General features: G+C 31.1%; 1 protein-coding gene and 1 pseudogene across 1 annotated transcript; one reads left to right on the top strand and one right to left on the bottom strand.

Moving 5' to 3' along the window:
* The first annotated feature begins 109 nt into the window (after positions 1-109).
* LOC111004268 lies at positions 110-3,448 on the top strand (annotated as a pseudogene).
* Positions 3,449-3,594: 146 nt separating this feature from the next.
* Positions 3,595-17,866, bottom strand: LOC111004267 (alpha-tocopherol transfer protein-like). The gene is made up of 7 exons (XM_022275234.2): positions 17,754-17,866; positions 11,168-11,259; positions 9,164-9,323; positions 8,309-8,564; positions 5,607-5,717; positions 4,585-4,721; positions 3,595-4,152 (listed from the first exon to the last, which is right to left on the bottom strand). The coding sequence occupies exons 2-7, from the start codon at positions 11,253-11,255 to the stop codon at positions 4,023-4,025; spliced, it is 882 nt and encodes a 293-aa protein (XP_022130926.1). The 5' UTR covers positions 11,256-11,259; positions 17,754-17,866; the 3' UTR covers positions 3,595-4,022.
* Positions 17,867-19,846: the final 1,980 nt, after the last annotated feature.

The following is a 19,846-nucleotide window of genomic DNA, read 5'->3' as shown; positions in this document are numbered from 1 at the left end:
GAAGAAATATTTTTATTAAAACTAAATAAGGCAGGAACTAATTTTAGTTTAGCAAAAGAACAATTAAAAAAAAACAATTCTTGACAATCACTTCTGTCATACAGGTTAATCATTTTGTATTAATTTACAATTTTAAAAGTTTCAAATTAAAAGTAATAACAAATTACATGTACAAAAATACCTCGGTGTAAAATCAAGATTTCGAGTTTCATAAAGAAATTTTTAGGCATGGATGAACAGCCCGGAACAAGTAAAAACCTGACTGATAGAAATGATCCAGACGAGGAGAGTAGTCCTTCTCACGATCAGAGGACCTACAGTGAAACAGATATGTCTAATTATTCTAATAAGAGTCAATTACTCGCGGCATCTACGGGCATTGAAAAGCCAAAGAAACCGAGCAAGCCCGAAGGCAAGTTTAATGAGAAAAGACGTAGGAAACGACGCACTGGTAGAGTCGAAAAACAAAGAAAACCGCCCGCAAGACGACACATGACCAAACGAGCGTCTAGAAGAAAGCCTAGAGCTAGGTGTGAAAAGAAAAGAGACTTTTCTATCTCGACAATGTATTCACGACTCTCGTCCGGTGGCCTTCAAACGCCAGCTTGTGAGCGTTGCGGCCACCGTTGTTGTCTTAGAAGGTAGCCCGTATGTGGTATATTTTTGGATTAAATTTTTGTATGGACATCTTGTTTTATCACATCTTTAGCAAAATTGTCAGGTATGAACGGAGAGTCACGATTGGTAGGAAACGGAAGTTTCCAAAGAAACGTAAACAGAAGTTTCAGACTGTGTATAAGTCAGGTTTGCTATTATTTACAAATTTTGTATTTTGCACTGATAGATATGCTTTTATGATTCAGAGTCGAAACTTAGCGTGATCTAATGAATTAATATTTTTATTACAATTGAAATTAATGAGATAATTAAGTAATTCTGTATATGTAATCAATTCGTAATCAGCCGCGTAGTTAAAATAATTATGAATTTAATTGTTCGAAATCTAAAAGTCATTAAACCTAAAATAAATTAAATTTTAGAGAATATTCAAGTTGGATCCTGCAGTAAAATGCTGTCACCGTTGAATGTAAATGTTAATGCCGCTGAGGTTGAAGAAGCGCCAACTGGCACTTTCAGAGAAGTAATTTGCATGTTAACATGACTTAATTAAAGAAGAGTTTAGCAGACTGACTCACGATTTATATTGAATAATTATTTAACACCAATATAATATAATTAGAACTATCATTACTGTATTGAGGTAGCAATTGCCTAATGAAACTATCGGCCCAGATCAATATTTTTTAAACATGGTCAGAAACACGACTGTTGCAACTATTTAGAATACAATTAATGTTTTTTATGTATTTCTTACACATCATTATTCTGTCTTAACCGTAACTACTAAATACTAATGCGATAGAAAGACACAATACTCACACAGATTATCCATAATTAAAAAAATATTTTAAAATATATTATATACCCTAAATATTATAACTATCAATATAGCAAGCAGCTCAGCCAGTGTACAAACACAAAACCTCAAGGCGTATCTGGTCATAACCCACCATACCCAGAACAAACAGGGTCGGGTACATAAGCGGATACAAGGGATACACGGCATACAGTCTCTTGTAGAGATAAATACCACTAGCCGAAACCACTAATGGTTACACCATTCGTCTTCCTGCAGCTGTATGTCATCTGTGCTCTCTATAGGCATGCACAGTTTGGGATCATCAGCGAAGAGCAAGCACTTTGCATTCTTGACAACTTTCGGTAGCTCATTCAGCATTATCAGAAATTCCAACAGTCCCAATTTACTGCCTTGTGTCACGCCTGATCTCGTAAAATAAGCCTCTGACCTACACCCAGCGTAATCCACGTATTGCGTTCGATATTCCATAAAGCTAGCCATAAAGTTAAATAAGTGTGGAGTGAATCCAACCTGTGCATACATTTGCCAAATCACGTCATTATCGACCAAATCAATCGCTTTGAATTTGTTAATAAAACGAATGCTTTAATTTGACATAACTATCCGTAGATTACTCCAGAAATGATACACGAGGCTCTTAGAAGATTAGGTATGTGGAGGCAAAATGTTGAAACGGGTGCAATATTTGACTTTATTGAAGTGAGTTACAACTAAAGTTACTTGTTATCGACAATGGCAACGTGTAACTATTTCTGTACTTATAAACGTAAGCGTCTTGGTATAAAACGAAAAAAAAAATAATTATTCTGCTCTAGTGTTTTATGATATAATAGAAATGTGTAGTTCATTTGGCATCTAACGTGCCGGGAACTATAATTGTGTGGTATAATATTTGATGTACGATTGTTTTCTTGTGATGTATGTTTTACATAATATCCTAATCAAAACTTTTAGAGAAATTACCCTGTAAATCAGGATAAGGAAGCATTGGCTATAGAACTTTTGGAAAAACTCGAAGTAGCAGTTTTAGTGGGTATGTTGTAAACTTTATTTTTTAAATCCCTTCTAAATGTCTTAGATAGATTTTTAAATAATATTAATACTCTTCAAGAGCTAGAGACCTAGATGCTTCCCTCACACTTTAAAACCGATTTTCCTTATTTTTTTTTACAGAACAGGGCAAACGGGCAGGCTCATCTGCTTTTAAGTGACACCGCCGCCCATGGACACTCTCAATGCCAGAGGGTTCGCGAGTGCGTTGCCGGCCTTTTAAATATTTATTTTTTATCTTTTCGTGTAAATTTGTTCTTCTTATACCAATGTGTCAGTGTGCCGCAGCGTTGACAGGCTTTTATAAAGAAATAACAAATAATATGTAAAAACATGAATTACAGAATAATAATAATAATAATTTATAAGAAATACTTGAACGCACTGTAGATATATCTTCAAATATTTAGGAATCGCAAAACAAACATCGATCGACACTTGGGCTTTATGTGGTGCTTTGGAAAAGCCAAAGTTTAATGACACACATGTCACCTTATTCTGGAAGGTCTACAGGGATACTATGACTCCAATACAAAAGCCAAATAAGGTATTATGTCATCACCACCTAACCTATTACCTCAATTATTTCAATTATAAAGGGGAGTTTTAATTTATTTATCTGGACGGGTATTGAAAGAACCCAGGGTGTTCACGTCACTGTTGTTGGAATAGGAGCTTATGCTAATTCGAACCAATTTACGAATCAATCATGGAAATTGTAAAACTGAGCTAATATAGGAATACAGAGCTGTCATGTTGATGCTTCTCATCATTAAGAGGCTTCTCAATATTAAGAGGCATTGAATAATTTGTTTAATGTAGGAAAACATTTAGCTTTTTTTTCAGGTAATGGAAACTTCGAAAGATGCAAGTGAGAAGCAAACACTACGTGTATACGATCTCGATATATTGTGATGTTTTATTAATTAAACTTTGTGAGGGAATGTTTCACATGAGACAATGTTTTTCAGATATTAAACCTTTATTTAATACTAACAAAAATAAACATAATTAAAAATAAAAACCGTTTTCTCACATGTCATATATTTTTGTTTCGCCTTTATTAATAAAGATTGGACATCCTAAAAAAATGTAATATAAAAACAATTTTCTTAATCTAAATGTATCTTAAACACAATTATCTTTATCCAAAAATATAGAGACTATACATTAACTGAATATAGGCAGAGATTTTACAACATATTTTTCAAAATATTGGACAATTAGTTTTTTTTCTCATATTTAAATAGAAACACAGTGGTAGTTACTACAAACAGACCATATGTATTTTCTTTCCCTTTATTTAATTGAAATTTTCTTGTAGTCTGCAGGCTACAAAAAACAACCCAAAAGCGATTCCTTAAGTAATTCAAAGTACATCAAAGTATTCAAAATACAGTGCTAGGGAAACTACAACATATGCCCAGACTTTACAATTATCATTAGTATGTAATCGGTTTGCTATGAGTGTTGCGGAGAGTTGTTGGAAATCGGTATCGGTTATAGAATAGCCCTGCTGTTTTTCAAACGGCTAGTCAAGTGCAAGTGAACGGAATGATCCTGGCAAGTCTCTTAATTTTTCAATCTTCTCGTCGCGACAGTTTGCAGGTCTAAGTGATTCTTCAACAAACCAGTTCTTATCGTTTTCTAGGAACCAATTTCTGAAAGTTAACCTAGTTATTAACTTGAGCAATTACATATGTTTGTATAATTGAGGTTTCTGTTGTAAACATTTTTGAGTATTATCAAAAATGGCGAACTTTTTAGAGAGAAAAAAACAAACTTTTGAAATATACAAGTTTAATTTTTATTTGACGATAGCAATGCAAATGGCATTTATAGTATTATTAGACAAAGACATATTATTTATTACAAACAAAACACACAAACAAAATAACAATAATTAAAGAGAAAAAATTAAATAAAAGATATAATGAGAGGTTTGTTTATTCATGCCTATATATAAACAATTGTAATAAGATTAAATGTATTTTATTCCAGTGTATATCTACTGTATAAAACTAAAAATATCAATAAAACAGACGCGAAAACCAGTCTCTCCGAAATTCCGTATAAATATTATGCAATTTTACCTTTTGGCCTCCATGCGTTTGATCCAATATCGTTTAATCTGGTCAACACTCCCGCAGTCACCTCCGTACTCCTCAGGAAGAATGTCTTTGGGGATATCTGTGTATAGGGTCTCTGTATTCGGCTCATGGAATTTTATCTGTAACATTTGTTTAAAAAAATGTTGACAAATTCGTTCAATAAAAAACATGCAGACTATGTTATTATCTATTTGAGCTCCGATAGAATATTTGTAATATGGAACTTAAAAAGCAGCGTTTGTTCGTAACGCTTATCCTTAAAATTAACTTACTTAAATATTTATCTTGAAACGACTATAAAGAGCGAGAGAGGCCATAGGTTATTTTATTAGAAAATCTTTCAAAGTCCGCTATTTTTACATTGTTGAAGTTTCTTAAGTTCTAAGTCTAAGTCAAGTTGAGCAAGACGTTTATTAATTAAGATTAAGAGGCGAGACTTAGTCGCGTTTAATAAGACTTATGTTCATCAAACCCACTACATTTTCCACATACAGAACTCATTTTTTTGTGGCGGAACCTCAAGCAAATAACATAATTGAAATACTAATTTGTATAGACTACATTGATATAATAGACAAAACACAATATTTAAACGAAACATCGCATAAAAAAGCAAGGTGTTTTTGTGCGAGGTTTGAACAAAATAATTTAACGTGATTGTTTATTGTCTTGCATATTTTAGGTTTTTGGCATTTTTTATAAACGTATCTCCAACCTCGTCGCTGTTGTATGCGCAAGATCTACCGCCTTTAACACTAGCTCTTAGATTCATAAATTAGACTTTTCTGATTTCGGTCGTTGATGTTGTTTGAACGGCACCGTTTAAATATTTTTTATGTTCGTATAATATGTGTTTGTCCTAATTTTTTTTATACAAAATAAATAGAGACATATCCCCTTAAAATAGTTTCTGAAAAAGCCAATTTCTCTTAAAGCATGATAACAGTGACACAGATGCATTTATACTGCATACATATAATATCAAAAGGTCAAATATGACATACCAATTTAGCGACTTCATTCTTGAGGAAAGGTTTGCAAAGCCCGAATATTTTTCCGATGTACGAAGGGCTGTTAATCACGTGCACTTGCTTTAGCCTCACAGGAACGGCCTCCTGCAAATAGTATTAAAATAAATATTATATATATTTTATCCCATTATTTGAGCACTGTATTCCTAATGAGGTAACCGACACGTCTTAAGTCAGGCACAGAAGGCTGATCCTAATTGGCTATTGAAAAAAAAAAATCATTTTATAATTATAAAGCAAATAAAGTTCAGAATCAAATATTGCCCCCGGGAATCGAATTATTCCTTACCCTAGAAGTCTATTGATATCAATATTATATTTTTATCATTGATGTCTTTTAAGGTAGAGTAAAAACCCAAGCGGAAAAATATTTATAAATAAGTTCGATACTGGTCTAAACTAGAAAAATCAATTACAGATTCGTAACAAAAAAAAACCGTTTAATGCGTGTATAATTGATAATCTACAGCCGCTATAAATGTAAAATTGTTGAAAACGACTAATAAGTATATAACATCGGAAGATTGCGGTAAAAAAGGAATTTAAAATTTTCACTTCTCAAAACATTGTTTTTTGTTCAAACCTCAACGATCAATACAAAATTATAAGAAAACAAGTACCTTATGCTTGTACTTATCATCTTGTACAAACAATTTTGGTTTTTATAAATTTTAACAATTATGACGTTACTACAAACGTTTTACGAAACACAGTTATTTGTGCTTCATGTTAAAATTTATGTAAAAGGTTTGAACCTTAAGTCGCAATTTCGGTTATGTAAATCCTTTTAGGAAAGTGGCCTTCGACGCAAAACGTTTATATTTCGCCAGTTCACAAGATACTTTCTGTATTACATGACACGTGTGATGTATGAGAAACAGCTATAATATGTCATTTTCATTGCGCGCGAGTTTAATTAAAACTTATTTCACAAGTCTGTTATTTATGATTAACCACAGATAAGCTATTATAAAAAATACGACGGCAATCTTATGGTATATACTGTGGAGTTTTTTTAACCAATAAAGACAGATTTCATAAACTAAAAATCAATGTATGTCATAGCTTATAAAGATTATATTGCATGCCGTGGTTATTTGAGGAGCTCCCAGTTCTTAGTTAAATGTTTTGATTTACTTAATGGAACTATAAATAATAAAAATAAATAAATTTGTTAACTTAATTTGACAGAATAATAAAATATGACATTATTGAAAGTTTTAAGTATTATAAACAATTCTTAATCAAATTTCAATTTAATTAAGGTTGATGTTCAAACTTTGAGCATGTTTAAGCCAGCCATTTTTAGCCTTTCTCTTTCTATAATAAATTTTCAACTTAAAGCGCGGTCGGTTTGTCTTTGATATATGTAACAGTTTACACGCAATATTACGAGACAGATTATAATAAAACTTAATATATCATTTTAATATCTCATAATCAAAGACTTTCACAATCTAATACGAAGGAATAAATTTAAAGCTTGTTACCAATGCCAATAAAACGGTAAGCGTCGGAAAAAATAACTTCTAAAAATTGTTACTGGTATGAGTAATTGTAAAAAAGTGACACAAATATATTACTAATTGACGCAATGAACTTTTAATTAACTGAATTCCTATAAGTACCTTAATTTAGGTACAATTAAAAAATAAATTAAATAAAATTGAAAAACTTTGATTGCATCGTCACTTCAGTTTACAATTTAATTCAAATACTATCGAATCACATTATCGTAGTTTCTCTATAGGAATAAATCTTCTTTTCTACGTAAGAGACATTTTTAAAACAAAGAACGTTTTCATGACACCACTACTGTCATACATTTCCTTATTATGTTATCATTATTTTACATTTTAGTTTTATTTGCGCAGAATTTCACAAATTTTTAAGCAATTAGATAACAAATAATAAGCAAAATTTTCAGTAAAAATTCCCTGGTGTAAATTTTCAAAATTACGAGTTTCATCAAGAAGTTTTTAGGTATGGATGAACAGCCCGGAACGAGTAAGGACCTCAGTAATAAAAATGATCCAGACGAGGAGAGTAGGTGCGATGAGACTACTAACAATGAAACACAATTATCAAATTATACTAGTAAGAGTCGATTGCAAGTTGCCGCTGTAGGCGTTGATAAAACGAAGCCGCCGAGCAAGTCCAAAGGTAAATTTGAGGAGAAAAAACTAAGGAAACGGCGTACGGGCAGAGTCGAGAAACAAAGGAAACAGCCCACAAGACGATTCATGACCAAAAGAACGTCTAGAAGAAAGACCAGAGCTAGATTGGAAAAGAAAAGAGTAAACTCTGTTTCCACAATATATTCGCAACTCTCGTCCAGTGGTCTTCAAACCCCCGCGTGTAAGCGTTGCGGCCACAGATTTTACAGAAGAATGCAGCGTCCTTTTTAAACGAACTGTTTTATTTATGAATATATTTGTCAAACAAAAATACAGATATTTTAATATTCAAGTAAATTTAGTAAAATTGTGGGTAATCGCTTGAAGATACGTGTTAGGAGTTCAGAAAGGCAAGTAGAATTTTCTTGAGCATTGTGTTATTGTGAAAGCAACTTAGTTTGAGCGTAAAGTCTTGACTGTTGAAAAAGTATTAGCCGTTTGTTAGATGCTAGAATGTTACTAATAGTACACATCTTACTCCAAAATACGAAAACATACCTGTGTGTACATCATATATTTTCTGAGCACAGATAAATTAACTTTTCCAATGAACTTTAGAGACACATTGGCGGCATCAAAAATCGGTATTTCGCCGGAAGGTATATCGTCTTCTTCGGTCAGACGCGTGTCTATTAACATGAAAAATGTTTTCACGGCATCCAAAAAGCTGAACATGTCCAAATCTGGTACCCTTAAACGGTAGATGAAGACGTTGTAGTTATTCTTTGTCCTTTTCGGAAGAGGCAGCATGTCACTGTAAAGAGAGAATTTACTATAGACGAAAAATTCGGTTACCTACGGTTTTATGAAGGATAAAAGGTATACAGATAAAGACGTATCAATCATTTTGTAAAGAAAAAAAATAACGGCATATTATTACTTTGTGTAAGCAATTTGTAAGCTTAATTAATGAAATTGATCTTTTAAATAAAGTGCACAAAAAAATTACATATTTATCATGTATAAGTGACAATTTAAATTTAAACAAATATTTTTAAACGTTGAACGTATATGAAAACCTTAAATAGGCTGTTTCATATCTACCGGCTACAATGTAAAAATACGACTAAAGAATTAATAAGCACACACAATGTTGCAGAATGGAGATGTTTCTGAGACCTCATATTATGTGATTGCACACTTCATTCACTCACTCACTGACTCCACTCAGTTGCACCTACACTACAAACTTATACCATGTTTAGTACATTTTTTCTATTCGTAGGAAATTTCGAGGAAATTCTCTTACTGCATTAATGGGAATCCGGGACCAATCCACTTCAGGGTATTTATCATATGAGTGAGGCAAGCAAGGCTTGGGAGGTGGATAATGAATGATATTTATTTACTTACGTGATTTCGAAAACCTTCCTAATCTCAGGTGAGCACGGATCGCGTTTGCAGAAGAGATCTGGTGTTGACGAACGCATGGTAAAGAACAGGTCCATCGTTCTCTTGGCACGCTCCAGGCTTTTATGGCAACTCAGGTAGAAGCGATATAGCAATACGTCCTCTAAAAAAAATCAATTGATTTTGTTTTAAACAATCATTTATTTTATATTTACTTATTATATGACTTATAATTAAAAAAATATTTATAACGTTAATTTGGAAGCATAAAGATGCCTCCAAATTAAAAATTCGGTAAAAAAGGTTTTTGGCTCAGATCAGAAGTGTTACTTTTATATTAATAATTATAAAATCCTTTTATGTGTGATACTAATTGGTTTAATTGTTTTCCTCTTTTGCTTTTATTGTACTTTGAGCACCAGTTTAATACTTTCGTTATCTGCCCATTTCCACTTAAGTTTTTATATTAAACACTTTAAATATCATACACATTTTAATTTCTAAATACTGCTCAAAAGGGCTAAATATGAGTAGTACAGTCTCTACCGCTAAATGGCCCTCTGCCTACATTTTATCCGTAGATAACAGTGCGTCGCCGGGAGGCTGTGTAGGATTGACAAACTCCTTACAAACGTTGCGTAAAACAAAAGCTTTGCGATTAAAGAGTGGTGGAGAGTTTATTGTCAGTTCTTCTCATCCGTTCTACGGCCTTGATTTGATTGATTTGAAAATTAGAAGCATTTCATATACATATCTGTGTATGACGTTCATAAGTGTGCCTACATTGTGTTTCCTGTGAATAAATGATTTTGAATTTGAATTGAACAGTAAAGTAAGTCTGGTAGTGCTAAAAATCACTACCCCGAATCGTGGCAATAATCTCGTGATAAAGGCGAAATCGAAAGTAAAAGCTAAAGTTACGAATGGTCATTAACCTTTAAGAGATTGTCAAATTATAACCGACATGCGAAATATGGCATGCACTGACCAAGTGTTAAATACAACTTAGTACACAATTTACTGCTGAAATAAAAATTCTTAAAGTGTGCGATTGAGTTTTTGTTATGAGACATCTCTGTTTGCCCAAGTTTATATCTTCGCTTCTAACTTTGGTCAGGATGTTCGACTGCAAATCGATGAGGGTTTAGGTTACAAATCAGGCATCAGGCAGTACGACAGAAAATATTTTGTACGAACTACATACAATTTTTTTTTTACCACATTCGTTCAAATATTTCACCTAGATATTTAGTTAGTTACCATATAAAGGAAAATAAACAAAAACGACTCTTGCGCCGGTTACTAAACGTATTATGTCATGCATAGTATCTCCATAAATGTCTACATGTTCATTGCAGATCCTGCGTGGTGGCACGCACGTAGATAAAATCAAAGTACAATTACTTTAACAAGGATAGTGTCTTATGTATGTATACAAATTTTGTCTATGACTCTTACAGCTATCAACCGTTAATTACATTATATAGTTTAAAACGTACGTAAATAAATAACACATTATTATATACGAGTGAATATTTTTGTTATGAAACAGTATAATTTTACTATTTATTATTTTTGTTTCTAATTAATAATAATAAGTTAATCAAAATCGTATCAATACAATTATAATGCATATATTCTTTGTTTTATTGGGTTTAAAATTACTAGTTGTGTTCGCGTACTCACACGGTTATTCCATCCTGTGGCAAGGTTACATCTTCTTTGTTCAAGGTGAGATTTCACTTATTCTAAATATACCTACTCAATGAGGCATTATATTAGGTGGATTAGCTACGGCCATAGAGAGTCGCTTATTATCTCTAACTTTATAAATACGATACGAAACATCCACCGTTCTATGATAAACTATAATAAACAGTGCGACAGATTTGAAAAGTTTAATGAAAAAAAAAATTTTTTTTATATAGAACAGGGGGCAGTAGGCTCACCTGATGTTTTAATTGATGTGATTGTTTTTAATGAATTGCCTTATAATTACAAACTTACCGACATCGTGTGGCAAGTGAGGCTGCTTGTTCAACCAATCCCTCAAAGGAACTATTTCTTGAGTCCATGCTAATTCTTGGTCTGGCATTATTCTGAAAAATATCTCTTATATAAGGTTGAATTGAATTGTGAAATCATGAATAATACAATTTCGGTATAAATTATGTGTATACATATGTATAAATAAGTTACATTGGGTCTATAAATAGTACTGAATGTATAGTACTGAATACTAATGAGTTGTTTTTGATACTATTGTTATTCAAAGGTTTTTTTGTGTTGTAAATCAACCGTCTTCGTTCCCATATTTAATTTTAATTATGTTCATAATTATATTATTATTATGCTTAGTAATTAAAGTTGTAAATTTGTTTAACATCCTAGTAGACTGAAAAACTGTGTTTTGTTTCAATTCACACGATTAAACATCTTTTTTTATTTTGCAAAAAACAAACTAAGCACTGGGTGCTTTCATGTAAGCGCTCCAAACATTCAAGTTTCAAGAATAGTTTGGAAACGACATGTAATTGTTAGACTTTAGAAGCAAAATGGGTCAAAACTCGTAAATAAAACACTTTTCAGGGACAATAATGCGTTTTGATTATAGAGACTATCGCTAACATTAATAAATCACCCGAAATATCAAGTTGTATAAATGACGTATTAATTTTTTGTTTATATTCAATTAAAACATTGTTTAAATAAATAGTACACTTGCGTACGCCAAAAACAAACATTCTGATATATAATAGATTAAACTTAAATATGTATATATGAGCTTTGAATAAGCAAAACGGCAACATAAAACGAAGGGAACTTTCGAAAAAGCTTAAAAACATTAAGTGAAAGTAAAAATTCGAAAGTTTGCAGTTAATAAGTATGTAGTATATGCAATACTTATAGAGATATAGATTATATTTGTATATACAGATTATCTTGCTACAAATAAAGTTCAAATTGACACCAGCATAAAAAAACATTTAAGTAGCAAATTATTTATTTACTAAATTACACCATTACAAGTTACAATCTGTATTTTTTTAATACATCACAATTATGGCGACCATAATATTTACAAAAATTAATCAAAATATAAACTGCCAAAACACAGACGAAAAATAATGATTGCTTAACAAAATGTAGCTATTATTAAAGTAAATTTTTAAATAAGGGAGCTGCTAACTACAGTAAATTAATTACCATAGATAGAGTTAACACATTTCTGCTGTTCTCAAGGAGTTAATTCGAGGAATAGGATCCGGCACCATTATGTTATTTGATGAAACCGAAAGGCGTATTTTATGATGAATTATAACGTGCTAAAGACTCAGCCTGTATAAATCACATGGGTGAACTAACATTTTTACTAACTTGAAAATAAACAAATGTATATACATGCGACTATTGCTAAAATCTGTATGAAGTTATACCTACTGATTTAATTTATTCAACCAACCTTACAAAAAACAGATTTCAATATTTTTTGAAAGGTTCTATTTATTATGTTCGATGTTTGCGTCGAGATCATTGCAAACATACGAAGCAAATATATTTAGTTACGCTCAAAAGCATGGGTTTTACATGAAGTCATATACTAGTTTTTTTACGTGAGTTCATTGTTGTTTATTTATATTGTTCAACGATCAAAGTAATAAAACCTAAGATCTTAAATAATCCTGATATTTTAGTCATGTCATGTTAACTTAAATTTACTAATGTTTGTCATACTCTAAGTTAACATCACTACAATTCTAATGTTTACTTCTAATGTGATAATATGTCAAACGTAATGATTCAGATTATTTTTTATTCTAAATATATTTAACTTTAAAAGAGAAACGACAGATTTTAGAATCTTTATCGTAATCAAAAACTTTAAAAGTGATTTTTAAGAAAATGAGAATATAGTTGGAAATACCTAAGGTACCTCAGTTTTGCTAACCTGGTTTAAGAACCAGTAATTTAAAATTGGATACGCGGATAAATTTTATAACATATACATGTATTAGCAGTTATAAAAAAATTATAGAGGAAAAACTTAGTTGATCTTAAAAATGTTAATTTATTTTACAATCAAAGTACCAGAAAAAAATATTTTAGTAGAAAAATATTGTAAAGATACGGACAGGATCAAAAATATACTGTGTGTGTCAGGTAGAGATGGCTGATATCCTACTTGCCCACTATAGGAAAATAAATATCTTTTACCCGCAAGTCATCAGTTATTATGCGAACAATTCAATGTGATTGAATTGTATTATCTTTAATAAGATTTTATTGTAACAAGTAAGGTTGCCTATTAACATAATCATGGACATTAATATTCTGCACGTAACAATGTCTCAATACGAACTCAATATTTGTGTTTTATCATCGTTTGTATATCGAGACTGTAGCTCTTTCTAAATATGAATTTCATAACAACAATGTTTAGTTCAATTCAACGGTATTTCAGAAAGGCTTGAGTAGCCCACTCAAGCCTTTCTGAAATACCGTTTAGGAGGTCTTTAGGACGTTCCCATTCTATTTACTCAATAGTGGTTAATTTTAGGTAATTAGGACAAGAGAATATTATTATTATTATTATTAAAAAAAAATTCAAAGTGCAATTATTATTTTTTTCTACGTACTAACTTATTATTTTTTTTCTGTTTTATTGTGTTATTTATCAATGTAATATCTATTGGCTCTATATATATCACTTGCATGAATTACAATAGTTTTTTAAGGATAATATTTTAATAATCCATATAAATTTGTAATGATTATTTATTAAAACCTAAGCATAATAATCAAATATACAGTATATACAATTCTCAACTTACTAACAGTAATAAAAATATTTAAAAATCAATAAAGATATATTTAATTGAATATTAAATTCCAAGTAAAGACGCCATTTATATGGCCTACGTCCTTCAACTTTCGAAAATATATGGGTGGAAAAACCATTTTTAACTCCAACAATTATGCACTATTAGTACTCTTCCGCGTAAGAAGACAATGCCATATTTCAATACGGCAACATTGCTTTATAAGAACACAAGATTTCCTAGAATAGTGTCTATATTCGTAGTCTGGTTGTCCGATAAAGATATCCAGGCTTATTTATCAGGAAGACCTACCTTTTTCTACATGGCCATACAGGAATTTCAACATCCTGGAGTAAGCACGGACAACACGATCCCTCTTTATATATCCCTATGCTAATGGCTTAGTGACAAATAGAACTACGGAAGTTAATACTTTATTCACGCTTCAAACACTTCAACTTTCCAATAATTACTATAATTATCACAATGCGTGATTAAGGAATGTGGAATATTTATTTGACATTATTCAAAAGCATGAAATAAAATGAGATCTTATTGGTAAATAAAGTAATGAAGAACTTCATGCAGTCATCTGGATTCTGGATGTGTAAGTGCACGTCTTCTAATCGCCTTCCCTAATTGCAGTTTTTCATGGGCGAAGAATAAACGAAAATATGCAAGAAACCGTGCACTTTTAATCGGATCCAGTATGACATTTACTTCCAACACACAAATATACAGTTACCTACTTAGTAATAATTAAATATGAATAAATGTAAAATTTAAACAAAAAGAAAAAGTATGTTCCCCGTGGCAGTGTGCCTTTCACGCTGGCAGTATAGGAGTCGCTAAATGAATAAGTATCGCAGCGTTGAAAGCACCAGCTCTGTGATCTCCTGTACTGTCAGACACCAACTTAAATCTTTGATTAGTGCCTGTCCACTTGAACCCCATAGCCCAAGAGTACTCCAAAAGGGAACAATATCAAAATTTATCATTTTCTAAAAGTAAGGTTCGCCCGTGGACTTTGTTTGGCAAGATTTATTGCGGCCTATTCAACTACAATCGTTATATTTCAGTCAGTTTCACGCTATGAACGTTAAATATTACGTAACTATGAATGAGTTGTTTGAAAACGTTTGAACTGTTTAACGCGCTTCATATTTTAATGACTATGAAAGAATATTGTTTTAAGTATAATAAATATAAGTCGTAAGTTCAGATTGGTTAATTATATAATAATATACAAAGTACACATGTTAGTTACACATGAAGAGACTTTGTAAATTAATTATTAATAAGGTAAAAGCCCCAATAGATGATCATGTGCCAGTATATTATGATCACTCCATGTATTTACAAGACGTTATGCGACAGAATTGCCATCTAAAGTATATGTAACTACTTAACGAATACGTGAACCAATAGCGTGTATTTTTTCTCGATCTCCCTTTCTCACTCTCTCTCAATCGCTCATAATCGCTCTCTCCCTTTTCTTCGACCAAAATCGCTGCACAACTTCGTGACTTTTCATATGTAAAAGAATTTACCCTCACGCGCCTAAAGAAGTTTCACTTCAAAAACATGTGGCCTTGTAAAAACGGCAATTGTCATATTAATAAATATAATGTTTAAAAGTTAACCACTTTATGAGTTACTCGATCGGCTAAATTTAAAGAAAACAATTAATTCTTGCTCTTGCAACAACAACAACAACCAATTACCAAAAATATTCCACAGATTTACAGTTTCCAGTCAACGAGCATTCGTGGCCTAAATGCAAGTCAAGGCAAACTTGGTAAGTGTTTGTTAATATCTTGGCAACCATATTTTTAAGATCACCGTACCCTTTACATCATAAAAATATATACTTCATAAATAGATAGTTGGTTCCTGTAAACAGGGACGAAAATATCCTCTTAATTGTTATTAAACTGATTTGAAATAAGAATTTGGATAGTGTCTATGTTTTTAAAAGAGTTTCATCACGTTTCTTAAGTATGTAAACAATACTGGCTGTCCAAAATTACGGAACAATTAAAAAACATTTAGGGCCTGTTTCACAATGTATGGATAAAGTACCAAATAGCTATGCAACACATAAATTATTCCAAAGATAAAAATTCCGAATAAGATACTTCGCATTTCATGACAAATAGCGCTATCTGATAGTCGTGAAACGCAAAAATACTGTTTATCCTACCAATAAGTAATCAATAGCTTATTTGGAACCTTTCCGGACATTGTGAATCAGACCCTTAATCGTGAAGTCTCAAAATTATATACTTTTTATTCTTTGTTTAATTTAAAGTAATCATGCTTGTACAGTAATAATGAAATAAATAAATTTGTCAATAAAATCAGCTTTTGACCAAACTGTCATTGAAGATTTTCGGTTGATATTCTGGTTTTATATACCGCTGTTAGTTATTAATGCTTTTTATCTCGTATAGAGGATCTTTCAGACAAATTTACATAGATAATATGCATCGTCTGAAATCTTACTCGAATAATAAGAGCTTATTTAGGCTTATAAGTTGTGTTGAAGTGATGTGTTGTTCGTGACCTCAAAAAAATACTTTCACTGAATGATGGGAACAGTAACCTGGGTCAGCGGGTCTTCGTAAAACTGGTTTCTAATGATTGAGTCAATCATTAGTTGTATCAAATAAAATACCGATTTCAGCCAATCCGCGTATTTCAATATCCTAAGCTCGATTCTGCATTTGGAATTTTAAATTGCTATATTAATTACAGTTACGCTGCTCTTGAACTTTGTTTACGACTATGAATTAAGTGATATAAACTATAAAGTTTTTACAAACTATAACCGGAAAAATAACTTTTTTTTTCTGGTGTTATTTCGCATATATACGCTAATTGGTTAAACATGTTATTGCAATGATACTGATGACCAATCAATTTTAAAAATAATCCGTTGTTTTTTAATGAATCCCTCCCGGTGGGAAATCCAATAATCTGCAAATCTTAAATAAATAAACGTGTCTCACACAATATTTATGAGTAAGTATTTTAAGGATTTACGTTAAAAAAATATTGTTTTGATCAAAATAAAATTTCTTCTAGACATAAATACAAGATTAGGTCATATATATGGCATAATCTTATAGGTATTCTATGCAGGATTCATTACAAATTAGTATTCAGTTTTGCACTCTTGATTTTTAATTCATGAGCTACGTAATGACGGGTACATCTAAAGGATATTTCATTACTTAGGCCACTGTTGTGTTAAACAATTATTACTGTGATTATAAGCTACCTATAATAATAAAGGTTGTTTCTTAACCAAGAGGTCTGCGCCAATTTTATTGGCACAATAAATTATTACTCGTAACGTGAGAGTACGAGAATACATTTAAGGCATACAAGGCCTCTAGGCTGAGAAAATTTGTACATGTAGGTATATTCCTTTAAAATTATAACATGGTGCAATAATGCGTACAAAATGTAATGCTTAGTATGTATCAAAAAAAAAACCCAAAATATTCTAATAAATAGATAGTTTTATCATATACAAAACTATGTATTTATTAGAATATTTTAAATATGCTTTTATTTGAATATATTGGACAATTGACAAATAATGAGCTGAAACACATTTTGCTTTCTATTAATGGTAATTTACTAATTAATAAATACTTTTACAAAATTATTTATGTTAAGTTTTAAAAATATAAACACCGAAATTATACGTTTACCAGATTATATTTTAAAAATTAAATAAAATAAATTAAAAAATTATTACGTACGGGTTTTCAATTCCTTTTTTAAATTATCACTGAGCAATTCGAATACGCGCGCTATACACAGATGGCATCAATAAACTGTTACATACTACCAATACCACTTCCATCGCGAGGAAAATTACAGTGTTGTATAGCTAAAAACCCAAATACCATTTTAAATACAGTAGATATATTAAGTGAGAGTCTTTACCAGGATTAGGAAAGTAAATAAACAAACATATTATTAAAGTTTGATTTGTATATTATTCATATTCAAAGTTATTTTATTATTCTATAGATTTGGATTTTATTCATTTAGGTAAACAAGTACACTTATGAACGTCAAAAAAAATTAAATTAATTGAAAATTTACATTTACTGTCAGTTCGCAAGTCAAGGGCGTAGAGCGGTCAAGAATTAAATAAAAAAAAAGACTGTGACTAGACTAGACTTATGTACACGCTTTAGAAGTTATACTTCTTTGTTGCCTGGAAAAAAATAACTAAAATGCAGTAGTGATTAAGTATAAATATTAAAATTAATCAAAAAGATTTTATTTAAATAAATAAATTATTAGTAAATACTATCACCGTCGTATATGAAATTGATTTAAAAACACCAAAATAATATTTATTTATTCACCCTGTTTAATTTGACTGTTACGAAACACGTGTTCTAAATATAAAAATACGAATATACAACTTGAACATAGTTATCGATTTCCATGCCACCTAATCCTAACTTTACGATGTCGAATTAAGGTGTTGGTGTGCGCGCGCATCTAAAAAAGTCTCATCATTTTTCTCCATCGCGCCAAAAGAAGTATAACTTTAAAAGTGATAAACTGTTTGTTAAGTGAAACATTACACTATATCTACTGTTATCACGGTAAACGTAAAAAAACTTAACATATTTTGCGGTCATTTAAACTTGGACGTTGCGTAAAAAAAAGCTTTTACTTATCACACTGGCATACCGGTTGTTAGAAGCCCCGTAAAACCCAATAAGGCAGACAAACTTGTGTCTTTGTTTAATTGACCATTTCAAAAACCGATGAGTCATCTGCTACTTTCAGCAGTTTCTCTGGAAATTGATTTCAGGACCTCGCAATGTTTTGTACATAAATCATCTAAGTACCGTTGCAGCTTGTCTACTTTAAAGAATTCAAATGCTGTATTTGAAGACAAGGCGAAGATATTATTAGGTTAACATTTTAAAAAAGCTTACAATTTCTTAACGATAATTATTGCGTCGATAACAAAACGACATAAGTGATATAAGGATTCTCGAGAAGGGAGAGACTCTTAATTCATTAACATTATAATTAATTGTTTGTCTTCGAAACTGAAACACGCAACTCTTACATGAACCCATTGCTAAATTGCATTGTCTATTTCAAACCAAGTGTCAAAACTTCTGAAACGTTTTTAAAAATTAATAACTTTGTTCCTTTTATTTAGAAGTCGCCTCAATATACTCAAGCAGGTCGTTTCGTGATTGTATTGAAAAAGTTGATATTATTAGAATATTATTTGCATAAAAATATGATGTATTTCTAAAAATTGCATTTATATAAAGGTTATGAAGATAATTAAATATAAATTCAGTAAGGTTGTCTGTAATTCTATTGTTCTATGAATAATTAATTATAATTTATATAAAGCCGAAAATCTTGCTAAATAATACGTGCCCGAAGCAAGAAAAATCTATTTATTAAATGTGTCTATTACTATAATAAAAGTTTTTGTCTCAAAATTTAAGCGTTTTTACTGCAGTGTTTTTAGCTGGCAAAATTTGACAGCCCAATTTTCTAGAACCGTCGGCTTGCAGGTTTTTCAACAGCGTCGCAACTTAGCCCCACTATACTAATTGGTCCATTGTAGGGCAGTGGCTATTGAAAGGTGTGTAAAAGTAAATGAAGATGGCGCTTTAATAAATTATCAAACCAGTGAACTATTCATTATATATACAACACTAATGTACTACTAGAGAAAATGAAAAATGAAGTGTTTATAAATAGTAATCTGTGTAGTCATTAGTTTAGTGTTAAAAAATTATAATTACAAATATTTATTTTTAATACGTCATTCAAGTGTCAGAACCTAGAATTAGTCTAT

The sequence above is a fragment of the Pieris rapae genome, chromosome 5 (assembly GCF_905147795.1).
Source record: "Pieris rapae chromosome 5, ilPieRapa1.1, whole genome shotgun sequence".
Lineage (NCBI taxonomy): Eukaryota > Metazoa > Arthropoda > Insecta > Lepidoptera > Pieridae > Pieris > Pieris rapae.
Note: the sequence above shows the minus strand (reverse complement) of the source record. Positions and strands in the feature narration are given on the sequence as shown.